Source organism: Octopus sinensis, linkage group LG21 (genome assembly GCF_006345805.1).
Source record: "Octopus sinensis linkage group LG21, ASM634580v1, whole genome shotgun sequence".
In the NCBI taxonomy this organism is placed as follows: domain Eukaryota; kingdom Metazoa; phylum Mollusca; class Cephalopoda; order Octopoda; family Octopodidae; genus Octopus; species Octopus sinensis.
The window spans coordinates 3,898,738-3,923,255 of record NC_043017.1 but is presented as its reverse complement, the minus strand read 5'-3'; the positions used below and the strand labels follow the sequence as shown (position 1 = coordinate 3,923,255).

General features: G+C 39.1%; 1 protein-coding gene across 3 annotated transcripts; it reads left to right on the top strand.

The window, feature by feature from the left end:
* The first annotated feature begins 355 nt into the window (after window positions 1-355).
* Window positions 356-24,158, top strand: LOC115222953 (intermediate filament protein ifa-1-like). Of its 3 annotated transcripts, none has more exons than XM_029793362.2 (11): window positions 356-962; window positions 5,362-5,548; window positions 6,576-6,671; window positions 8,851-9,015; window positions 11,188-11,283; window positions 12,929-13,149; window positions 14,291-14,388; window positions 17,052-17,155; window positions 18,078-18,188; window positions 19,841-19,948; window positions 23,789-24,158. In XM_029793362.2, the coding sequence occupies exons 1-11, from the start codon at window positions 526-528 to the stop codon at window positions 23,810-23,812; spliced, it is 1,647 nt and encodes a 548-aa protein (XP_029649222.1). In that variant the 5' UTR covers window positions 356-525; the 3' UTR covers window positions 23,813-24,158. The 3 variants fall into 3 exon arrangements, with proteins under 3 accessions (XP_029649222.1, XP_029649221.1, XP_029649220.1); XM_029793361.2 differs by having other exon boundaries at window positions 14,291-14,478; XM_029793360.2 differs by having other exon boundaries at window positions 357-962; window positions 14,291-14,508.
* The last annotated feature ends 360 nt before the right edge of the window (window positions 24,159-24,518 follow it).

Here is a 24,518-nt window from a genome sequence, read left to right as displayed (position 1 = left end):
TACTACACTTACTTCTGCGACAAGGAAGTTTTGTTTCTGTACAACAAAATATTTTCCAACAAATGCATACATACATATACATACAGTGTGATAAATAGAGAAGTAGATACACACGTATATCTACCTTTACAGGTCAATGCACACAAACATACTTACGTGAAAATTGAAATTGATCTCTGTAGCTCTAATACTGTTGATCTATGTAAACAAAAGGCTAAGAGTCCATTTGCTCAAAAAATAGATCTTACACTATGATTATACCCTTTACATGTCTTCCCCTCTCTTTCTCTGTCACTCATTCCATTCATCTTTCTCGAACCTTCACTACAACACTTCCTTGTTATATATAAGAAGATACAACGTCTTAGACTCGATCATTTGGCATCGCAAGTAAACCACAGCAGGTCGTAAAACGTTTTGTAGAATCTTTTTCCGAGCGCAATTCGTTCTCCAAGCAGTGAGTCGTTTCTTATTACATTCCCACATTTCTCTTTAACACAAAATCTTTGAATAACAACAACAAAAATGAATCGAGAAGAAATAAAAGCAAGAAAACCAGTGGGACATGTGAGACGAAGAAGACCTTTCAGGAATGGCATTCGTATACCAGCTCCCATACAGCCAGCTCCAGTGTTCTTTCCCAAAGGAGTGATAGCAGAACATGGCCAAAAACAGGTTGCTGAAATGAAAAATAAGGGCGAAAAGGAAAAGAAAGAGATGCAAGCTTTAAATATAAAACTTACCACCTTTCTTCAAAATATACGTTACTTAGAAGCTGAAAACAAACATCTGAAAAATAACTTGAGTGCTGAGAAGGACTTTAAATGTGATAAAATCAAGATCTTATACGAAGATCGACTGAAGGAGTTGGAAACACTTCTAAAAGACAAAGATGTGGAACTTGCAGCTACAAAGTCCAAAAATGAATCGCTTGAAGAAGAAGTTGAAGATTTGAAAGAACAGTAAGTGAAATTGACTCTTAATATACCCATTATTATTTGCTCTTAATTATATCCTTTATTATATCCTTTAAAACCTCTACGCATCATAAACGTCCATCTTTAAAGTTAGGTCAATTTCTCTTCAATAGATTACTTCAATTTCCTTTTAATGTTCTTTCTCTACATTCTACCTACAGTGAATTTTCGCATTCTAGTTAGGCATCCAGCTCTTGAAATTTTAAAATTTGCAACACTTAAGAAATCAATATTAAGCAAAGAAACTCTGCTTGGTCTGTTTGTTGCAGAACAAAACTCTTAGGTTCAATTCTTATATTCTATGTAAAAAAAAAAAAGTCGGCCTGGCGAGTTGTTCATTTTTAAAAAGAATCTTGATATAGCTCGACATTCAGACAATACATAAATATCAAAAGGATTCAGCTAAATTTGCAATATCTAGATGAATAGCATTCGAGCTGTTAGGTCAGGCATACCTTTCGGTTTAAGTCTATATACATTTCTGATGAAATGAAATTCCTATCCACCCTAGTGTAAGTCCGTGTAAGCTGATTTCTTTAGTTGATCAGTTCCCTGTGATTGTTTTGAGTATTATGGCACATTTCTAGTCTATGTCAAGCTATGATGGAAGTGAAGGCCCCATGAAATTTAACTAAGCTTTCAATAACCCGACTTACTTTTTTGACTTAATCAAAGTCATTCTCTCTTCACCTTTCGTGTTTCTTTTGTCAATACATCAAAATGACTTTGAACGTTTGTAATCACGATAACGATACTATCTGAATAAATTAACATGCTCCGTGAGTTTAAAAGACGAAACTGTACTTTCTCGAACGAGTTGATTGTGAGAAAAATTAGTAAAAACTCAAGAGCGGGGGTAGGGTGGGGGGTAATCTTTAAAAATTGGGGGAATCGGAAAATTGTGTCGAACAAGAATGAAGCTTTTGTAGTGTAGTTCAGTAAAGACACTAAGGAAACCATTCATACGAACCACAGTTGACACCATTGAAAGACTTTGAGGGAATTGAACTGATCGGAGATCCATCCAATCCAATTCCAAGATGTTTTATGAAATATTATTGGAGGTGATGCCTTGCTTTTATAGATGTAAAAAAGAATTCAGTCCGTTTTAGAGGTTTCAGAACACTTACAACGAACAATATCAATATTTTTGCTAACATTGGGCTGTTACCCATGGATATACTCACTAGAATTGTGAACTAAATAATATTTGCAATAATTTCATTGGAGTAGCATGACTTAAACGCGGGGTCTCAATTCTCAGATACTCTTTCACATTCGTAGTATCGCAACGTCCAATCGAATTTCAATAATTTATACTGCGTCATATCGTAAAGATAAGCTTCCTGGTCCACTTCAACCAACCAATCAACGCCGCCGCCTAACATGATTGATTGGTACAGCACTTTCGTAATTAACCAGGATGTTAATTAATGCTCAGATAATGTTACCGATTATTTCTTTTTTTTTTTTTTTTTACTTGCTTCGGTCATTGAACTGCGGCTATACTGGGGTACCGCCTGGAAAGATTTAGTCGAATAAATCGACCCTACAACCGATGTCTGCTACATAGTCTAATTGGTTCTTTGGCTAAACCCTTAACTACGGAAAGTAAATTGTGAACATTCTCCGTCTTCATTTACACTTTAATTATTAACCTAATTAGCAGTCTGATAGCCTGATCTCTATCACTTAAATATTGGAAACTCTCTCTCTTTTTTTTACTTGTTTCAGTCATTTGACTGCGGCCATACTGGAGCACCGCCTTTAGTCGAGCAAATCGACCCCGGGACTTATTCTTTGTAAGCCCAGTACTTATTCTATCGGCCTCTTTTGCCGAACCGCTAAGAGGACGGGGACATAAACACACCAGCATCGGTTGTCAAGCAATGCTAGGGGGACAAACACAAACATACATGCACACACATATATACATATATACACATATATACGACAGGCTTCTTTCAGTTTCCGTCTACCAAATCCACTCACAAGGCTTTGGTCGGCCCGAGGCTATAGCAGAAGACACTTGCCCAAGGTGCCACGCAGTGGGACTGAACCCGGAACCATGTGGTTGGTAAACAAGCTACTTACCACACATCCACTCCTGCTATTTAAGCTTTTATAAGAACAGCCATAGTTAATTGCAAAAGTCCATAAACACTACCTTCACAGTTCTAAGATAACACTCCAAACCACTCCTAGCTATTTTATGCAGATACGTTTGGTATCTATAAAAATACTTGGTTGCTCGAACTCTAAATTTTGATACGAAAGCGATCAAAATTGCTGATCGTATGTAAATCCCGGATAACCAATACCTTTTACTCGAATTCCCGAAATAGCTCTGGCAGATAATTGGTACAAAACTCTCTTTCGTACGTTCACTTATCCGACCTTAAGTATTTACAAAAATTAGACTTTACAAATATAAAATTTGTAATTAATCCAGATGTGCATTTCAATTACTTTGTGTGGTGTATAATATAATTGGCAATTTTCCTAATCTGTCCGTTTAAAAGACACCACATGATTTCACTGTTTTTCTGGACCAGCCACAATCATCATACTCTTTCTCTCTCTCTTTTACTCTTTTACTCTTTTACTTGTTTCAGTCATTTGGCTGCGGCCATGCTGGAGCACCGCCTTTAGTCGAGCAAATCGACCCCGGGACTTATTCTTTGTAAGCCCAGTACTTATTCTATCGGTCTTTTTTGCCGAACCGCTAAGTGACGGGGACGTAAACACACCAGCATCGGTTGTCAAGCAATGCTAGGGGGACAAACACAGACACACAAACTTATATATATATACATATATACGACAGGCTTCTTTCAGTTTCCGTCTACCAAATCCACTCACAAGGCATTGGTCGGCCCGGGGCTATAGCAGAAGACACTTGCCCAAGGTGCCACGCAGTGGGATTGAACCCGGAACCATGTGGTTGGTTAGCAAGCTACTTACCACACAGCCACTCCTGCGCCTATAATGAAGCTTATCAATGATAAACATCTTTGTTTAATAACAGATATTGTCATCGATGACTTGAATGAAGCACCATTTGTATTTCTAACGAAACGTCTTATTAGACGGATTTGTTTTGCCCTAGCTCAGTTCCTGATAATTAAAGGCGTTCCATTTATGACAATTCCATCTTCTTTGTGACACATTTGAGTGCGATTTGTGTTATAAATGGACGACCATGAAGAATCTCCTTCTCGTTGGCTCAATCCCAATTTTCTTTTATCCTTTTATTCTTTTACTTGTTTCAGTCATTTGACTGCGGCCTTGCTGGAGCACCGCCTTTAGTCGAGCAAATCGACCCCAGGGCTTATTCTTTGTAAGCCTCGTACTTATTCTATCGGTCTCTTTTGCCGAATCGCTAAGTTACGGGGACATAAACACACCAGCATCGGTTGTCAAGCGATGTTGGTGTGGTGTGTGTGTGTGTGTGGGGGGGGGGGCAAACACAGACACAAACACACATATATATACATATACAAGACAGGCTTCTTTCAGTTTCTTACAGAAACCCCATTTTTTTTTTACTGCAGAGATTCCGAATCTGCAAAAAAATCGGCATTTCAAAAGTTTAGTCACCCCCACCCCCTACCACACCCACACCCCTACCACATCCCCACCCCTGCCACACCACACCCCACCCCTGCCACACCCCACCCCACCCCTGCCACACCCCACCCCTGCCACACACCCCACCCCTGCCACACCCCACCCCACCCCTGCCACACCCCACCCCTGCCACACCCCACCCCTGCCACACCCCACCCCTGCCACACCCCACCCCTGCCACACCCCACCCCTGCCACACCCCACCCCTGCCACGCCACACCCCACCCCTACCACACCCCACCCCTACCACACCCCACCCCTACCACCCCACCCCACAGTTTTTTTTACTTTTTTAGAACTTTTTTTTAGCGAAATACGCAGAAAAATACAGAGATTATGATTCTGAAAAAACAAAAATGTTTTTGTAAAATTTTAATTTTCCAAAAATAAATAAATAAACACCCTTCCCCTCACCCAGCGTATCTGTGACAGAAAGTGAACATGTGGCGGTTGAGGGTCTTTTGGAATTAAGAGAGATATATAAAAATGAGTTTTTTTTGCTCTTTTGTATTTCGTATTAAGAAAGTGGATCTCCGGTTTTGTTGTTGTCGTTGGAGCGTCCTTTAAAAATTGAAGATTTTCAAAAACACCAAAGACACGTTTTCAAAATTTTTATTTTCCCCCTCTCCATCCCTCTGGCAAAGAAAAAAGAAGAGGGTGTAGGATATTAAAATTTTGAAAACGCTATTCGTCGTTTAGCTGCACGTCAAGTTTTAATTTCTTAGCAAAACCATTTTGACTATTTCTCTGTCAGATTAACACAAGTAAAGGACGAGAAAGACAGAGTGCAAGCGGAAATCGATGGATTACACGATGAAGTTGCCCAACGCATTGCAGAGAGCGAAACCAACAGAAGGAGGGCAAGCGAACTTCAGAAGCAAGTTGATGACTTGAAGGCCAGAAATAGCATAGTGGTGAATCAACTGAGTAAACTTAGAGAGGTACGTTGCAATGCTTTGAAGTAATCTCACACATATACACACACACGCACACACATACACCTCCTACACACACACACACACACACACACTCACACACACACACATACATATATACGACGGGCTTCTTTCAGTACTATATGTGGTACTGGTGTATCTCTATCTTCTACGTCTATTTCCTAATTAGTACGGCTAACGCTTCGTTTATGAGGAGATACTCTTGTATTTTTCTAAGTGATGGGTCCACCGGGTGCTTTGACAAAATGTGGATGTCAATTCGGCCCAGTGTGCCACAATGTTGGTGTCTGGGATGTTGATAGAGTATGGAGGACTGTTTCTTGTCACTGTATTCTCTCCCGTGCTCGTTTAGTCTTTCCGCTATACACCAAGAAGTCTCCCATTTTATGCAGTGTTTCTGTCCTTACATGCAACGCAGTTCTCCAGTCGCACCTTCATCGGCGGGATGGTTGAACCCAATGTAGTCCGTGAACTGGGGTCAGCTCTCGCCTATTGGACTGTTGAAGGACTAATCCTTTTCCCATACGAAGGAGTTAAATCCCTAATCTGGGACACGGCGGCCCGCGATATTTTCCCCTCCTCCAGCCTTGTCGCATCGACTGCAAATCTGTATTTCGCCCTCCTTAAAGAAGAGGAGAGGAAGTTAAACAAATACTAGAGCTTAAATGAACTCTATCTCTTTTTGCCGGTCGCCGTCGAGATCTCAGGTGTTTTTTGAACCCCGCACTGCTCTAAAGAATAACGCATTGTCGCCTATCATATTATGAATAGTCTCCTTGCAAAGTGCCCTAACCCTAAAACGTCGGTTATTAAAGTACTGCATAAACTTCTAATAACAGTGTGTGCGTATGGGGTGGGGGTGGGGAGTAGGGGCAACACAAAATAGTTCCTATGCGAACCGATTTCACTTTTCTTATTTTTGTACTTCATCTTCCGTCCAGGATTAATTATTGATGTAAAGTGTACTTTTCGAAAAATAAAGATGAAAGTATTTTTTTAATCTTTTCTGTAGGAACTAGAAATGGAAACTAGTGAGAGATTGGAATTATCAGACTGTGCCGCGAAGCTGGAAGACGAACTTTCTTTCAATTATGATATCCATGATGCCGTAATGTTGCTCTTATTTTTTTCCCTTTCGTGTTATTTTCTTTTTTTTTTTGCACGGGAATTGCCATGTAGTTTTTAGTTATATCTTTATATACAAAAGTGAGGTTGTGTGCTGTCTGTCTCCTACGATTTAGATTCCTAACTACTCCCACATTTTGCGGTGCAGTTTAACCAAAACCGGGTATCTTATAGTCGTCATTCATATCGAGCCCTTCTGGGTATTAGCGCGCGTCTACGATGAGTCTACGATTTAAAAAAAAAATTACCATCAATTTTTCCCATTTTTAATGCCTTTTTGGCATATATAAGGGAAGTAACTCTCTAAAAATTTATTATTAAATGTCAGAACGTAAAAAGCTACAGTACCCCCCCCCCCTTTGTGGTTAGCCATATTGAGATGGCTATTATACTTTACATCTCTAAAAATGCTTATATAGTTATTTCCCTTACAAACCCGAGCAACGCCGGGCGATACTGCTAGTTCTTTTATAATTCCTCACGGTGTTTACAACTTCCTGGAATCAGGTTGCGTCAATTTCGCAATCAAAGGATCAATACTTTTCAAGAGATAAGTTACAACTATCTCAGTAAGCTGATAGTTAGGAAGCGTTCAAGAAAACCAGTTAGATCTGCCTGAAATAATATCAGATTTTCCAGTGATTTCATGAGCCTGGTAAGATTTTGATCGTGAGGGCGCGTGGCTTAGTGGTTAGGGCATTCGGCTCATGATCGTAAGGTTGTGAGTTCGATTCCCGGCGACGCGTTGTGTCCTTGAGCAAGACACTTTATTTCACGTTGCTCCAGTCCACTCAGCTGGCAAAAATGAGTTGTACTTGTATTTCAAAGGGTCAGCCTTGTCACTCTCTGTGTCACGCTGATTATCCCCGAGAACTACGTTAAGGGTACACGTGTCTGTGGAATGCTCAGCCATTTGCACGTTAATTTCACGAGCAAGCTGTACCGTTGATCGTATCAGCTGGGACCCTCGTCGTCGTAACCGGCGGAGTCTTTTTAAGGATTTTCATCAGGTTCCAAAAGACGAGGTGCCCGCCAAGCAGAAACTTTCGTCGGTGCCTCCTATCCCGATCCCGAATCTGCAGTCACTTATGGCTTGATCACTTATAGCTAGAATACTTATCTCTCAAAATGACACATAGGCGCAGGAGTGGCTGTGTGGTAAGTAGCTTGTTTACCAACCACATGGTTCCGGGTTCAGTCCCACTGCGTGGCACCTTGGGCAGGTGTCTTCTACTATAGCCTCGGGCCGACCAAAGCCCTGTGAGTGGATTTGGTTGACGGAAACTGAAAGAAGCCCGTCGTATATATGTATATATATATGCGTGTGTGTGTTTGTGTGTCTGTGTTTGTCCCCCTAGCATTGCTTGACAACCGATGCTGGTGTGTTTATGTCCCCGTTACTTTGCGGTTCGGCAAAAGAGACCGATAGAATAAGTACTGGGCTTACAAAAGAATAAGTCCCGGGGTCGAGTTGCTCGACTAAAGGCGGTGCTCCAGCATGGCCGCAGTCAAATGACTGAAACAAGTAAAAGAGTAAAAGAGTAAGAGTATTACACATATCTGATTATAGATAACAACGGACAGACATCGCTAATCGCTCAGAGAAGGATTAGTATTGCTTTCACTAATTTATTCTATCGAGTATCACTTCCTCTCAACAATTTTCGGAGTTTGGTGGGAGAATTTACTTTGATTCGACGAAGAAAGGGTTCAGTGTTGACAGCATATCTGCCCTGGCCCCGAAAAAGATGTATACCAGCAATTTGCCATAGCATTATGTTTTAAATCTACGAAATCTCAATAAAACCTAATATTAGCTTCTTAAAGTGCATCGAAATGGCAGAATCTTTACCACACCGGTTTAGGCCCCTACATCCAAAAAATTGCTGGCCTTTTGCGAACATTTGAAACCAATATTGGCATTCTAACAAAGGCTTAGCAGCATTTCGTTCAAATTTACGATGAGAGGTCACACTCCGCCGAGATGGACATTGCCTTTAATCCTCCCAGGGTCGATAAAATAAGAACCAGCTGAGTATTGAAATCAATTTAATCGACTTACCACACCACCGAATTTGCTGACTTCGTGTCAAAATTTGAAACCAATAGTTGCCTTCTAATCTCCGTTTTACCAATTGTTTTGTTTTAAATACTATTTGCAGGAGGTCAAGGAATTGAACGCGATGATATCAAAATTGAAGAAGATACCCGATTTCGATGAAACACAGAAGACCGAAATTGGAAATATAGTTGCTGATTTAAGCGCTCAGTATGAGGACAAGTTGAGAAAAGCTACTGCTGACATGGAAAGAAGATACGCGGGACAGGTAAAGAAATATATAGTAAGATCAAATATGCGCGGGAGTGGCTGTGTGGTAAGTAGCTTGCTAACCAACCACATGGTTCCGGGTTCAGTCCCACTGCGTGGCATCTTGGGCAAGTGTCTTCTGCTATAGCCCCGGGCCGACCAATGCCTTGTGAGTGGATTTGGTAGACGGAAACTGAAAGAAGCCTGTCGTATATATGTATATATATGTGTATATATGTATGTATGTGTTTGTGTGTGTGTGTTTGTCCCCCTAGCATTGCTTGACAACCGATGCTGGTGTGTTTACGTCCCCGTAGCATAGCGGTTCGGCAAAAGAGACCGATAGAATAAGTACTGGGCTTACAAAAGAATAAGTCCCGGGGTCGAGTTGCTCGACTAAAGGCGGTGCTCCAGCATGGCCGCAGTCAAATGACTGAAACAAGTAAAAGAGTAAAGAGTAAAGAGAGAGAGTACAAAAGAACAAATACAGTTGGATGCTTTGAAACAGTTGGAAAACTAACCTTATATATTGTTTGTTCTTCTGATGTTTTGTCGTTTTGTAATCCGTAAATCTCTCTCTATATATAAACGGCAGTTTGTCTGTCTGTGTGTCTGTGTGTCTGTCAGGTTGTACCCTCACCCTGACCACGGCTTTCAACCGATTCTGATGAAACTTGACACACACATAGCCCAATGTCATAATCCAAAACTAACGCAGCGAAAATTTTGAAAAGCTCCCCCAGTTCTGAAAAAAATCGATAAATTCGACATGGGGTCGAGAATCTGAGCTTTTTACATTTTCTGTCTAGGGGACACAACTCGACCTTTTTATCGCCCAAAGGGACAGCTAGGAATATCGTATACACAGAAGTATTCGAGTGAAGAGAAAACATTGCAACCTACACATGCGCCTTCGTTCCCTAGAGGGAAACGACTAGATTGGGATTAGTCGTTGCCTACTAGGGGCTTTTACATACCCGGGCAACGCCGGGCTATGCTGCTAGTCTTCTATAAATCCACAGAAAATGGCTTTCAATTGAAACATTTGAAGAGCCTTACTTACCATACTTTAGTATACTGTAGTATAGTTACAGGAAGAACGTAGACACATTTCACCTTATTTCAGATAGTATGAGCCACGTTGCTGAGAAGTTTTATGCGCATTGCTATTTTCGATACCAAATTTATATTCAATGTGCATTGTACGAGGGCTGGGAGAAGATTTCATACGTGGATTATGAAGGGGAGATGCTGGAACTGTGAAATCTAGTATGCATTAATTTCAGCTCGTCTTATAAATAACATCATTGTTTCATTCCAGGTAATATGATATCTGACTGTTCAAAGAAGACTTCAAAAGTAGCTGCTAGCGACTGCTCTCGAAAATGGACAAAATTTGGCATCGTAGTGTTATTATGGACCTGCAGGAAAAGGTTTCGCCGCCCCCTTCCCGCAAGGACGTTCATTGTGGCATGGTTGCTACATTATGAAATGGCGCTCCAGCTTTATGAACGGTGCAAAAGTAGGCAGCTGAATTTAGGAAGGGAATGGAGTGTCTTGAAGATGACCCAAATTCTAGCTGTCTTGCAATTGCTACCGCCGAGGAAAACATCGACTGTGATCACCACATGGTGATGGACGACAGGCGATTGACTATAAGCCAAATAGCCAACGGTATTAGCATATCCAGTGAGAGAGTTGAGAATATGCTGTACATCAGGGCATATCCATCACGCTTGCAGAACGATGAAAGAGTTCTGCATAACACATGTTTAGTGCCCAGCATTGCTAAGTTGTAGAAAGAGTTATGTTGCGTAGCTGTACTTATGTGAGTAACGGACTTGGTTATCAGCAGAGTCCGTGTAAATCAAATTGTAGCCTTCTTTCCGGGTGGAAAAGGCAATCAGTTTTATTTCGATCGCTAGGGGAAAATACAGGTTGTATACACAACGGACAGATTTGAATGGAAGAGGGCTCAGGCAAGCCCCCTTCACTTTTTTCAGGTCATTTGTAGAAGGAAAAGGAGTCCAGCAACCGTTTATGTTAATTTTACCTATTTTTGATTATTTTTTCACAATCAGTTCTGAACAACAATCCAACTATTTGTAACTTTTCCTTGTAATATCGCTTTAGCTACTGCAATTTGGAAGACAAATAAAACATAAAAATTATAATTTTATTATCTCCATAGTTACAGTTAGAGAAGGCAAAAGCCAAGCCCAAAGAAGATTTTATAGACCCAAGGAAGAGAAGAGATTTGGGTAAAATAAGCGAACTTGAAACTCAGGTAAGGAACGTTACATCAATCAACTAACCAACTAATCAGTCAATCCCTCAGTCTATCTATCTATCTATCTATCTATCTATCTATCTATCTATCTATCTATCTATCTATCTATCTATCTATCTATCTATCATCCATCCATCCATCCATCCATCCATCCATCCATCCATCCATCCATCTCTCTCTCTCTCTCTCTCTCTCTCTCTCTCTCTCTATCTATCTACATCTATACCAGTATACAAACCTGCGCGTATACACACACGCACACCCACACACAAATATATATGTGTGTGTGTGTGTGTGCGCGTGTGTGTGTGTGCGCGCGTGTTTGTGTGTGTGCGTTTGTGCGTTTGTGTGTGTGTGTGTGAAAGATTGAATTATATTTCGTCCTTTAATTTGGAGGATTCCCAAATCCGCTTTCTACAATAGATTCTTCATCTTTTGCTGGTAGCCTAGTGGCGTAAGTTTGCGAAAATGCAAAATAATACTTGTATATGGTGTGTTATGGGAATTTATGGGAAGGCATCCCATAAAACTCAACAAATTTGTTTAAAATGGAGAAGAGAAAATATTAAAATTTAAGGGATTTTTAATTTATGCATACGATATAACTGTAAATGTAATTTGTGACAATTATTTGGTAGCCATCGGAAAAATATGAAGCCATTTTTTCCGATGGCCAGATAACTGAAGAGATGGAGGCGTGGATTTCCACCTCGGCATCCGAAACTCGGAGTTTTAGCATGGCTACTGAATAATTGTCACATATTACATTTACAGATAAATTCCTCGATTTACATAAAATCGAGGTCTCTTTCTGTCTTTTGTGGTCTTACCATTTTTATCAATATATATATAATCAGTTAAGGGCTAGTTTCACCTAATAAGAATAATAATAAGAATACGGGATGTGTTGGATACATTTCACAGTTTGCATAAAAGCAGAAGAAAATGTAATTTCCCATCGATAACTAAAAATTATTCTAAAAAATCAAAATGTTTCAACTATATCATATAATTAAAGCGATAACAATAATACTTGAAGTAGCCGCGCTCAGCTTCTGCTAAGGCCTCAAAACGGCCCCAGAACCTGCAGGTAGAACGCTAGGTGTTGCAGGTAGAACGCTTGGTGTTGCAGGTAGAACGCTTGGTGTTGCAGGTAGAACGCTTGGTGTCTCTCTCAACCGCGCCCGACGCAGTGTGATCTATGAAATTACAATTGGGAGAATTAGAAAGACTAGAAACGGATTTTGTGAAGTCATAGAAATTCTCGAACATCCACAACAGGACCTTTCCGAAGGTCTGGCAAGGACCCCAATCCTGCTGCCACACACATACTGCCTTCCAACAGCGACCCTCACCAGCTAGATGTTGACCAGTCTGCAGCAGCCTGACGTAGCTGTTTCAATTGAGCCTAAGGCCCTGTTCAAAAGGGTTGGACAGCATTAAAATATTTGACTGGTTTCCAGTTCTCCATATCAGTTAACTTTTTCTAAACTTCACATTCCAACGAAAAAATTGTCAAATTTAGCCTAATACCCTGTAAAAAAATTGTCTCAACAGTTTTATGGTAATTAATAATTGTATAATAATTAATAATTATATATTATTTTACAATTAATAATTGCATTATTTATTGTCTTTACAGATAGCAGATATGAAACGTAAAATTACTGAACTGGAATTTCAACGGGATGAGGCCGAAAACGGACGAGAATCCGACGCTGCGAGTTACGAGGACGAGATTGCTCGCTTGCGTAGAGAGTTCGAGGATGTGTTCAAGGACTTCGAAGAGCTGGCAAATGCTAAGAACTTCACAGGGATGGAGGTGGCAGCAATGCTTGCACAACTTAAAGACGTAGATAGCAGGTAAATATTAAATAAATCAGAAATATTAAATTTCTAAATATCGGGCGCGGTTGAGAGAGAGACACCAAGCGCTCTACCTGCAACACCAAGGCCGAAATGGTGACCAAGATCAGGGAGGTGTTTCAAATCTTCGCAAAGATGCACTGAAGAATGCATGCGCCAGTTTTTGGGGCCGTTTTGAGGCCTTAGCAGAAGCTGAGCGCGGCTACTTCACCACTACGGTGGTGGGGCGATAGAATGGTTGTATACTGTCAATTTAACGTGACAGTAGGGGATTACACCACCGCTGTTTAGCCCTAGGAAGCATCGACGCTTCCTGATGGCTTCGACACATTTTTTTTCCTGTGTCCTTATATATTTACGAAGGGGAGACAAATACCCCCAGCAGGCAGGCCTGCATCTAGAGACACGCATGTTTCAGGATCTTTGTCCATCATCGGTCTAGAGTAGCAGAAGCCTGTCAGCTGCAGATATCCGTCTCGACTTCGTAAATATATATATATCTAATATATATATATAATATAATCCCAAGATTCTGAGTTCGATTCTAGGCAGTGACCTGAATAATAATAATAATAATAATAATAATAATAATAATAATAATAATAATAATAATAATAATAATAATGATAATAATAACAACAACATCGAAAAATACCTTAAGAATGAGAACCCAGGTTCGGAAGGCTGGAGAGTATATCAGCCGAACCGTTATGTTAACAACAAACAAGATGAAAACAAAGTTCCATAAATAATGTACATAATTCCTCATCTCTTAAATATAGAAGTGTATTAAACATTAATGTATTTCATTTCACTCAACCCAAGCAGTCGGTGAGTGGGGAGCGAAACCACCGTCTGCTAGGTTTGCTAGGAAAAGCAGCCAGACGTAAACCTGTTCACCCGCTACACTACAATGCAACACATGTAAATTCAACGATTTGAACGGATACGCAAAAATGACGAGATCAGCCTCGCCATAATAGACTTTTGGTGTCTAGGCTAAAATGAGAGGTTGAACGTCATCAAAGCCACATACACGTTCAGCAATAACGAATAATAAACACTCTTCTTTCATTGAATTCACGTATTAACCTACAATATTTGTTGAGATTACATTAAATGTATCTTAATTTTGCAGTGAGAGTTCGAAACCGGTTGATGGACCTCAAACAGAAGGTGAGTCGGCACCTGGACCTCAAACAGAGGGTGAGTCGGCACCTGGACCTCAAACAAAAGGTGAGTCGGCACCTGGACATCAAACAGAAGGTGAGTCGGCACCTGGACCTCAAACAGAGGGTGAGTCGGCACCTGGACCTAAAACAGAAGGTGAGTCGGCACCTGGACATCAAACAAAAGGTGAGTCGGCACCTGTGAACGCATTAGCAGCAGCGAGTTGCATTTGTCTTCATCACTTCCTTCATAAAAGAATGCAACATATATACATACATACATACATACATACATACATACATACATACATACGTACGTACGTACATACATACATACATACATACATGCATACATACATACATACATACATACATACATACATACATACATACGTACATACATACATACATACATACATACATACGTACGTACGTACATACATACATACATACATACATACGTACATACATACATACATACATACGTACATACATACATACATACATACATACATACATACATACATACATACGTACGTACGTACGTACATACATACATACATACATACATACGTACATACATACATACATACATACGTACATACATACATACATACGTACATACATACATACATACGTACATATAATACAAATAAGAAAATGGAGAAACAAATTTGGTTTGTTCATCAACTTACGGATATTATAATGCTGTATTATTTATTCATGATATCTCATAGTGGGTTACACCCATAACCCCTACCTTACTTTGTACTATATATATATATATATATATATATATATATATATATATATATATATATATATGTATGTATATTAATATATATATATATATTATATAATATATATATATATATATATATATGTGTATATATATATTGTATGTGTATATACACACAAACACACATATATACATATATATATAAATGTGTGTTTTCTCTTTCTCTCTCTCTCTCCTCTCTCCCTATCTATATATATGTGTGTATATATATATATGTATGTGTATATACACACAACACACATATATACATTATATATATAAATGTGTGTATTTCTCTTTCTCTCTCTCTCTCTCTCTCCCTATATATATATATGTGTGTGTATATATATATATGTATGTGTATATACACACAACACACATATATACATATATATATATAAATGTGTGTATTCTCTTTCTCTCTCTCTCTCTCTCTCTCCTATATATATATATAATATATATATATATATTATATATATATATATATATATATATATATATATATATACATACATACATATATACGTAAGTATGTGTATGTAAGTGAATGTGGTGTGCTTGAATGTGCTTGTATGTGCGTGTTATGTACCTTGGGCTATTAAATCATTGGTAAAATGGCAAGAATGATACCGTGACACAGCGTACAGGTACACAACAAGCTCATCCAGATTCAGATCCGAACATAATGAGCGAAACAGAGAAGAGAGAGAGAGAAGAAAGAGAGAGAGAGAGAGAGAGAGAGAGAGAGAGAGGACGAAAGATAGGAATGCAAGAGAGAAGTGAGAGAGAAAGACAGAGACAGTGTGAGAGAGAGAGAGAGAGAGTGTGTGTGTGTACAATCTATTCTATTAGTATAGTAGTTCCTCAGTTATTGACACCAATAGATCGGAAGGCAAGGCCGACCCCAGGAATTTAATCTCAGAGGGTTACAATTAGCATAAGGGAGCCTCCATAATTCTGAGGTTATTTTATTGTGTTTGTGTATACCGAGAAATCCCGGGTTCTTGCCAATAAAGAAGCGGTTTCTAGCCTAGATCCAAGGCTCCTTTATTGGAATTTCAACATCAGACATCAACAACAGGGTAAGGAACTCTTGAGAGTCAACGGCCATCCAATAAATGTGTAATTATATATATATCTTTACTATATATCTGCCTTTTTTATATATGTTTCTCTCTCTCTCTCTCTCTTTTTTTTACTCCTTATATCAATCTTATCCAGCTTAAGGGTGTATCATGCGCGGGGTCATAGAAATAATCGGACTGATACCCGATCGCGCGGTTAAACCATTGGGAGTGAAGGACTCCTAGCCTTTGTTAGGGCATCCTTCTATGAGAAGGTAACTCAGGTAACTGGGATGACTCCGACATAAAACGTGCGGCTCAGTGGTTACCGATGATGTTGACTTGTTCTTCTTTTCGGATCATGGCTGCTGTTGCTTAGTGAGTGGGATTGACTCAGTGCTCAGCCTTTCCTCACTTTAAAAAAAAAAACTCTTCTTGCACAGGCATTGCACGATAACGAGTTAAGCTTCGTGCAATGGTCATACTCGATAACGAGGGGGCAGCTACCATGTATGTTTGTTTGTATGTATGTATGTATGTATGTTTGTATGTATGTATGTGTGTGTGTGTGTGTCTGTGTATGTATATATGTACATACGTACGTAGTATGTATATATTTGACTAAGTAGGTAGCTATCAATCTATCTACTTATCTATCAATATCTATATATGTGTGTGTGTGTGTGTGCATGTGTGCGTGTGCATGCGCGTGTGTGTGTCTCTCTCTATATATATATACCTGTAAATTCATATAGAAATATCTATATATATATACATGTGTGTATCTTTGTACACACACACACAAGTACATACACACACAAGCACACACACACACGTGTTTATATATGTACAGTTTATAATATTCATACCTCTGGACATTTTCTTCAGAGAAAGAGACCATGAGCCGCCCTACAGAAGACTCTGTGAAAATCCTTGAAGTAGGACCCGATGGAAAATACATTCAACTTGAAGACCATGCTAAGTTCCCAATGGTAAGTGTGCATATCGTTCTGTTCGTTTCTAAGTGTTCCTGATGACAGATGCAATTCTGACCTTTCATACCATTTTCTCATTCATACACTTTCACAGCCAGTTTAACGGTCATTAATACTCATCTTTGACCGCTTTCTCTTTATTTGTGTACGTAACAACGACGTTATTGTTCAGCCCCACCTTTGCTGTTTGTTCCTTCTCGAGCCATGCCTGGTTTCCTGGTTTCATTAGCGTATAGGTTCCCCAACTGGATGGGGCGCCGATCCGTCGCAGCTCAATGCCACTGCTTTATACAAAACGGCGAGCTGGCAGAATCGTTACCACGACGGGTGAAATGCATAGCGGTATTTTGTCTGCTGCTACGTTCTGAGTTCTAATTCCGCCGAGGTCGAATTTGCCTTTCATCCTTTCGGGGTCGATAAATTAAGTACCAGTTACGCACTGGGGTCGATGTAATCGACTTAATCACTCTGTCTGTCCTTATTTGTCCTCTCTGTGTTTTGCCCCTTGTAGGTAGTAAAGAAATAGGTATTTCGACTGTCGTTACGTTCTGAGTTCATATTCCGCCGTGGTCGACTTTGCCTTTCATCCTTTCGGGGTCGATTAAATAAGTACCAGTTATGCACCGTGTTCGATGTAATCGACTTAATCCGTTTGTCTGTCCTTGTTTGTCCCCTCTGTGTTTACCCCCTTGAGGGCAATAAAGAAATAGGAAACCGCAGCAAATCTTCACCCGTCTCTTTCTCTCTCTCTCTCTCTCTCACACACACACACAACATACACACATACACATGCACGCACGCAAACATGGAAATCTATTTTACCTCTGTAATAGTCAATGATACTTTGCCAACCCGCATAATTCATCATTATCAATATTCCTTTTCTACTGTCTAATGCATATGCTCTTTCTAATCGTAGGGTGCAACAAACATGAAGAACTGGACATTGACGCAAACCCTTGACAATGGCAAGAGCCACACCCATATATTTACCAATGGTAACGTGTTTGGTGCTAGCAAAATTGTCAAAGTAAGTATGTGTTATTTTTAATGTTTATTATCTTTATGTTTATTATTTTTATGTTTATTATTTTTATGTTTATTATTTTTATGTTTATTATTATGTCGATAATAGAGAAGGCGACCTAGTGACAGGAATGGAATACCGTGTGTATCGACTACTGGGAGCATGCATGCCCTGTAACAATATAGAGTAATATTAGTTCTTGTTTCTTTATTGCCCACAAGGGGCTAAACATTGAGGAGAGAAACAAGGACAAACAAAGGGGTTAAGTCGATTATATCGACCCCACCGCGTAACTGGTACTTAATTTATCGACCCCGAAAGGATGAAAGGCAAAGTCGATCTCGGCGGAATTTGAACTCAGAACGTAGCGGCAGACGAAATACCCATTTCTTCACTACCCACGAGGGGCTAAACACAGAAAGGACAAACAAAGGCAGACAAACGTATTAAGTCGATTACATCGACCCCAGTGCGTAACTGGTACTTATTTAATCGACCCCGAAAGGATGAAAGGCAAATTCGACTTCGGCGGAATTTGAACTCAGAAAGTAAGGGCAGACAAAATACCGCAAAGCATTTCGTCCGACGTGCTAACGGTTCTACCAGTAATAGTCTATTGTTTCTGATAGGTTAACAGTAATATTTCTCCTTTCATTCCGTTGATCCATGATGAGAATGAAATGTAAGGGGAATAAGAGGAGAAGGAGGAAAGAATTCATTTGCTTTCTACTTGTGTTGCTAAACCTGTGTGTAATCTTTATATATAAAAGTGAGGTTGTGTGCTGTCTGTCTCCTACGATTTAGATTCCTAACTACTCCCACATTTTGCGGTGCAGTTTAACCAAAACCGGGTATCTTATAGTCGTGATTCATATCGAGCCCTTCTAGGTATTAGCGCGCGTCTACAATGAGTCTACGATTTAAAAAAAAATTACCATAATTTTTTCCCATTTTTAATGCATTTTTGGCATATATAAGGAAAGTAACTCTCTAAAAATTTATTATTAAATCTCAGAACGTAAAAAGCTACAGTAACACCCCCCACTTTGTGGTTAGCCGTATTGAGATGGCTATTATACTTTACATCTCTAAAAATGCTTATATAGTTATTTCCCTTACAAACCCGAGCAACGCCGGGCGATACTGCTAGTCTATGTCTATATTAGTTGTATTAAAATCATGAACAGTTAATTCAAAATGGATGCTACCTCTCTGACCTCTGCAGTAAACACGGACAAAAAACAGTTGCTAATCATTCTGTGAACAGTCAAAATTGTAAGAGTATCGGACACAATGCCTAGTGTTATTCATTCCACCTCTTCTTAGTTCAAATTCTGCTAAGATCGAATTTACTTTTCAGCCGTCTGAGGTTGATTAATCTTCTAAACTTTTTGCCTTGGCAGAATCGTTAAAGTATCCGAAAAATACGCTTTGACATTTATTTCCGGCTTTTTATTCGCATTTTGAAGTCATGAAGTAGTCAACTGTTCCGTCTCCCACTTCGATTTTATCAAATAAAATTACTAGTGAAGAATTGGAGTCCATGTAATCGACTAAAACTCTGTTTCATAGTTCTTACATTGTGTCTCAGAAGAAATATGACTTTCGTTGGTGATGCTGTTACTATAATCACATTTTTTTGTTTCCATTTTTAGATTTGGGGATCAAAACACGGTGCTGGGCAAGATGGAATCACATCTTCTGAGGTCACTGAATGGGATACATCAAAATCGACAATTTCTTTGAAAGACAACGAAAATATGGTAAGATTTCTTAATTTAGTGCTTTAACACCCAACATTTTCTCTCAGACTTTTCTCACTAGATCTTCAGTACATTACTCTAAGTTCGAGAGTTGATCTATGTAGTCATCCGGGTCTCCGTGTGGATATCATATTCTCTTTAACCTGTTTCAGTCATTTGACTGTGGCCATGCAGGAGCACCACCTTTAGCCGACCAAATCGACACCAGGACTTATTCTTTGTAAGCCTAGTACTTATTCTATCGGTCTCTTTTGCCGAACCGCTAGATTACGGGGGAGTAAACACACCAGCGTTGGTTGCCAAGCGATGTTTGGGTGACAAACACAAGCACACAAACACACACACACATACACACATATATATACATATATATATACATACATGCATATAAATATAAATATAAATATATATATATATGTATAAGGGTGAAAAGGAACACACGAGTTGATATATATGAAAAACAAGTCAAAAATAGAAAATGCTAAAATAATTTTATAGTGAACATTTCAGTACCGGTTTCGGTCATTTTGAGACCTTTTCAACTGTAACGATTAAATAATTAAATTTAGAAAAATTAGAAGAAAAGTTTTTTAAAGGAATATTTCTATAGTAGTGTTCAGATATAAGTGGCATTCTGCCTTTCTCTGACTCCTTGTTTGCACTTGTGTGTTGGAGGTTGTTGTGAGTTCTTGGTAGGGTAGTAGAAGAAGAAGGCTGATGAGGAAAGGGGGTGGGAAAATCTGGGAGTGCCCTGATGGTCGTATTTTGAATGGTCAGTGGCAGCTAGCAGTCGCAGTTCAATTCAGGAGAATATTTCTATTGAAAGGCTTGTTTATGGAATTTGCGTAGGTGTTATACTAAAAAAACATTAGTGACAAAGTTAAGGGGTAGAAGGTGGAGAAGTAGAAGAAGAAGAAGAAGAAGAAGAAGAAGATGACGATGTTGATGATGATGATGATGAAGAAGAAGAAGAAGAAGAAGAAGAAGAAGAAGAAGAAGAAGATGACGATGTTGATGATGATGATGATGATGATGATGATGATGATGATGATGATGATGAAGAAGAAGAGAAAGAAGAAGAAAAAAACAGAGAAGGGAGAATATGAATGGGTGAAAGTAGTGAGGTGTTGTATGACTTGAAGTTGGCATGTTATGGAGTATAGCTGTGATTGGGGCTGATTAGTAATGGATTCTTTGGAATGTAATATTTGTGTGTGTATATTTCTTTTATTCTAAAGTTGAGGTATATTAATTGTTTGTCGTAGACCCGTTAAGAAGTGGCCTGTATTTTGTAATAAAGAGAGTTTCTTTACTTATTCGTTGTGTCGAGGTTGTATCGTCCCTAAATTGGTAGAGGTGGAAAATCCTGACACTTGGTGTTTTTTTGTTGGCGCAAGTATCTATGTGTTGGCTAAAAGCTATTTTTCTGTTTTGGGGAATTTTTATCTGGGATTTGTGCAGGGTCATTCGTTTACGCAAACTATTTTTTGTTTGGCCTATGTACTGCTCTTGACACCCGGAGCAGGTTAGTGAGTATATTAGGTTCTCCGAAGCACATGTGAAGTTGCTTTTCACTGTAAACCGTTGTCCCTGTTTGAAGGAGAACTCTGATCCCTCAATTAGATAGTCGCATATCCCGCAATTGGGTCTTCCACATTTTTTTACTGTCGGCTTCTGTGTTGAAGAGTGAATTCGGGCTTGTGTTAGGAGACTTTTCATGGATTTAGGCTGTCTCTTGCTTTTTATGATCGTGTGTGTTTGGAGGATTGTGTTCATTCTGTGGTCTTTTTTTAGGAGGGGTATGTTGTGGAGGATGGTGCCGAAGGCTTCGTTATTGAGAGGGTTGTGTGTGGAGATGTATGGTAAGGCTTTTGGTTGTAAGTTTTTCTTTGATTTGGGATGTCTCAGTTCCTTGATGTTAAGTTGAAGGGCACGTTGAATGCACTTGTCAATAAGTGAAGGTGGATAGTTCCTGGTGATAACGGTATCTTTTAGTTCTTGTAGTCGTGTGTCTCTGGTGTTTGCGTTAGAGACTATAGTGCATATCCTTTTTGCTAGATTGAAGGGGATATTCATCCTGGTGTGTCTGGGGTGGCATGAATTGAATGGAAGATAATGCTTAGAGTCTGTAGGCTTATAATATATGTCTGTTTCTATTATATTATTAGCTTTCTTCTTCATCATCATCATCATCAACATCGTCATCTTCTTCTTCTTCTTCTTCTTCTTCTTCTTCTTCTTCTTCTTCTTCTACTTCTCCACCTTCTACCCCTTAACTTTGTCACTAATGTTTTTTAGTATAACACCTACGCAAATTCCATAAACAAGCCTTTCAATAGAAATATTCTCCTGAATTGAACTGCGACTGCTAGCCGCCACTGACCATTCAAAATACGACCATCAGGGCACTCCCAGATTTTCCCACCCCCTTTCCTCATCAGCCTTCTTCTTCTACTACCCTACCAAGAACTCACAACGACCTCCAACACACAAGTGCAAACAAGGGAGTCAGAGAAAGGCAGAATGCCACTTATATCTGAACACTACTATAGAAATATTCCTTAAAAAAACTTTTCTTCTAATTTTTCTAAATTTAATTATTTAATCGTTACAGTTGAAAAGGTCTCAAAATGACCGAAACCGGTACTGAAATGTTCACTATAAAATTATTTTAGCATTTTCTATTTTTGACTTGTTTTTCATATATATATATATACGACGGGCTTCTTTCAGTTTCCGACTACCAAATCCACTCACAAGGCTTTGGTTGGCCCGAAGCTATAGTAGAAGGTGCCACTCAGTGGGACTGAACCTGGAGCCATGTGGTTGGTAAGCAAGCTACTTACCACACAGCCACTCCTGCGCCTATGAAAAAGGTACTATATAAAATGTACAAACATTATTTATGAAGAAAAGAGCGCAACCAAATCTCTAACTGAAGCATCAGTTCCATATGCCTTTGTCGAACAATCTTAATTTTAGTGGAAGCACTCCGTCGGTTACGACGATGAGGGTTCCGGTTGATCCGAATCAACGGAACAGCCTGCTCGTGAAATTAACGTGTAAGTGGCTGAACACTCCACAGACACGTGCACCCTTAACGTAGTTCTCGGGGATATTCAGCGTGACACAGAGAGTGACAAGGCCGGCCCCTTGAAATACAGGTACAACAGAAACAGGAAGTAAGAGTGAGAGAAAGTTGTGGTGAAAGAGTACAGCAGGGATCACCACCATCCCCTGCCGGAGCCTCGTGGAGCTTTTAGGTGTTTTTGCTCAATAAACACTCACAACGCCCGGTCTGGGAATTGAAACCGCGATCCTATGACCGCGAGTCCGCTGCCCTAACCACTGGGCCATTGCGCCTCCACGAACAATCTTAAGACTCAGGGCAGTCAGTAGTATGTAATAAGACTGATACAGTTCACTGCTTTAAGTAGGAACGTGACTTTAATACTGACAATTAATGGGAATATTTCATGAACTTGCTGCAAAAGCAATGATTTTAATACTTTTTATCATAGTGATGTGTTTTTGTTTTAGCACACAATAAACATACAAGTCTCATATGAAACATCGTAAATCCGCTAAACAGAACGTATTCTGATTCTAATGTGAAAGAAATAATATGTAGTTAAAATAGCTTATAAAGTAATTAAGTCTAGCTTGCTAGCGCAAAGATCAGATTCAAAATATTCTAATTACGAGTCAATACTTAAAAGTTCTGTGTATATTTTCGAGACAAGGGCTAGAATGAATCTCCGGAGTACACTGTTTAATTCCTTAATAGATCATGAATCTCCCTCTTTATTCATTGGTTTCTTAATTTTTTCCACTTTTCAGGAACATGATGTCCTTGTTAAATAATCGCATGAAAAACGTGAAAATGTCTCAGCAGAGAAAATCCATTTTTGTTGCAGTTAGCACCAATTTTCAGAAAGTTTCCTTTTTGACCATTATAGTAACAATTTCGGTAATAATTTCAGTTAAAATACTAATTCTAAAGTAAGCCTTTTCTGTTTTTAATGTCTTTTTATGATTCGCTAACATTTAAGATGATTATAAGAAATGAGAGTAAATCCATTTTGTAATACAATATATTTTACAACATTGGGATCTTTTCGGTTTGACCGGCAGTTTTTTCTAGCGGGGTCATATGAAATTGTCACCCATAATTATGACCCTAGTATCAATCTATTGCATTTCAATCTGTTTTAGGGTTAGTTAGGGTTAGGGTTAGGGGTGGGAGGAAGGGTATCTTTTTTTCTTCAGAAATGTAAATAAACCCAATCTGTTTCTTAAACGAGGGACATATTCATACGGCACAGAATGTTTCCACCTCAATAGACGTCATTGATTAGTTGAAATTGCAGAAATAGAAGAAAAAAACAACAAATATCTTACAAACCACAGAATTTTCTCAAGAAAGCCAAGAGAAAAAGATGTTTTATGTTACATATTCTACCAGTATACGAAGTTTAAAAGTATTTAGTTACGTGGAAATTATTTTAAAAAACTGCCGGTCAAACCGAAAAGATCTCAACATTGTTAAACAATTATCAAATATTAACAA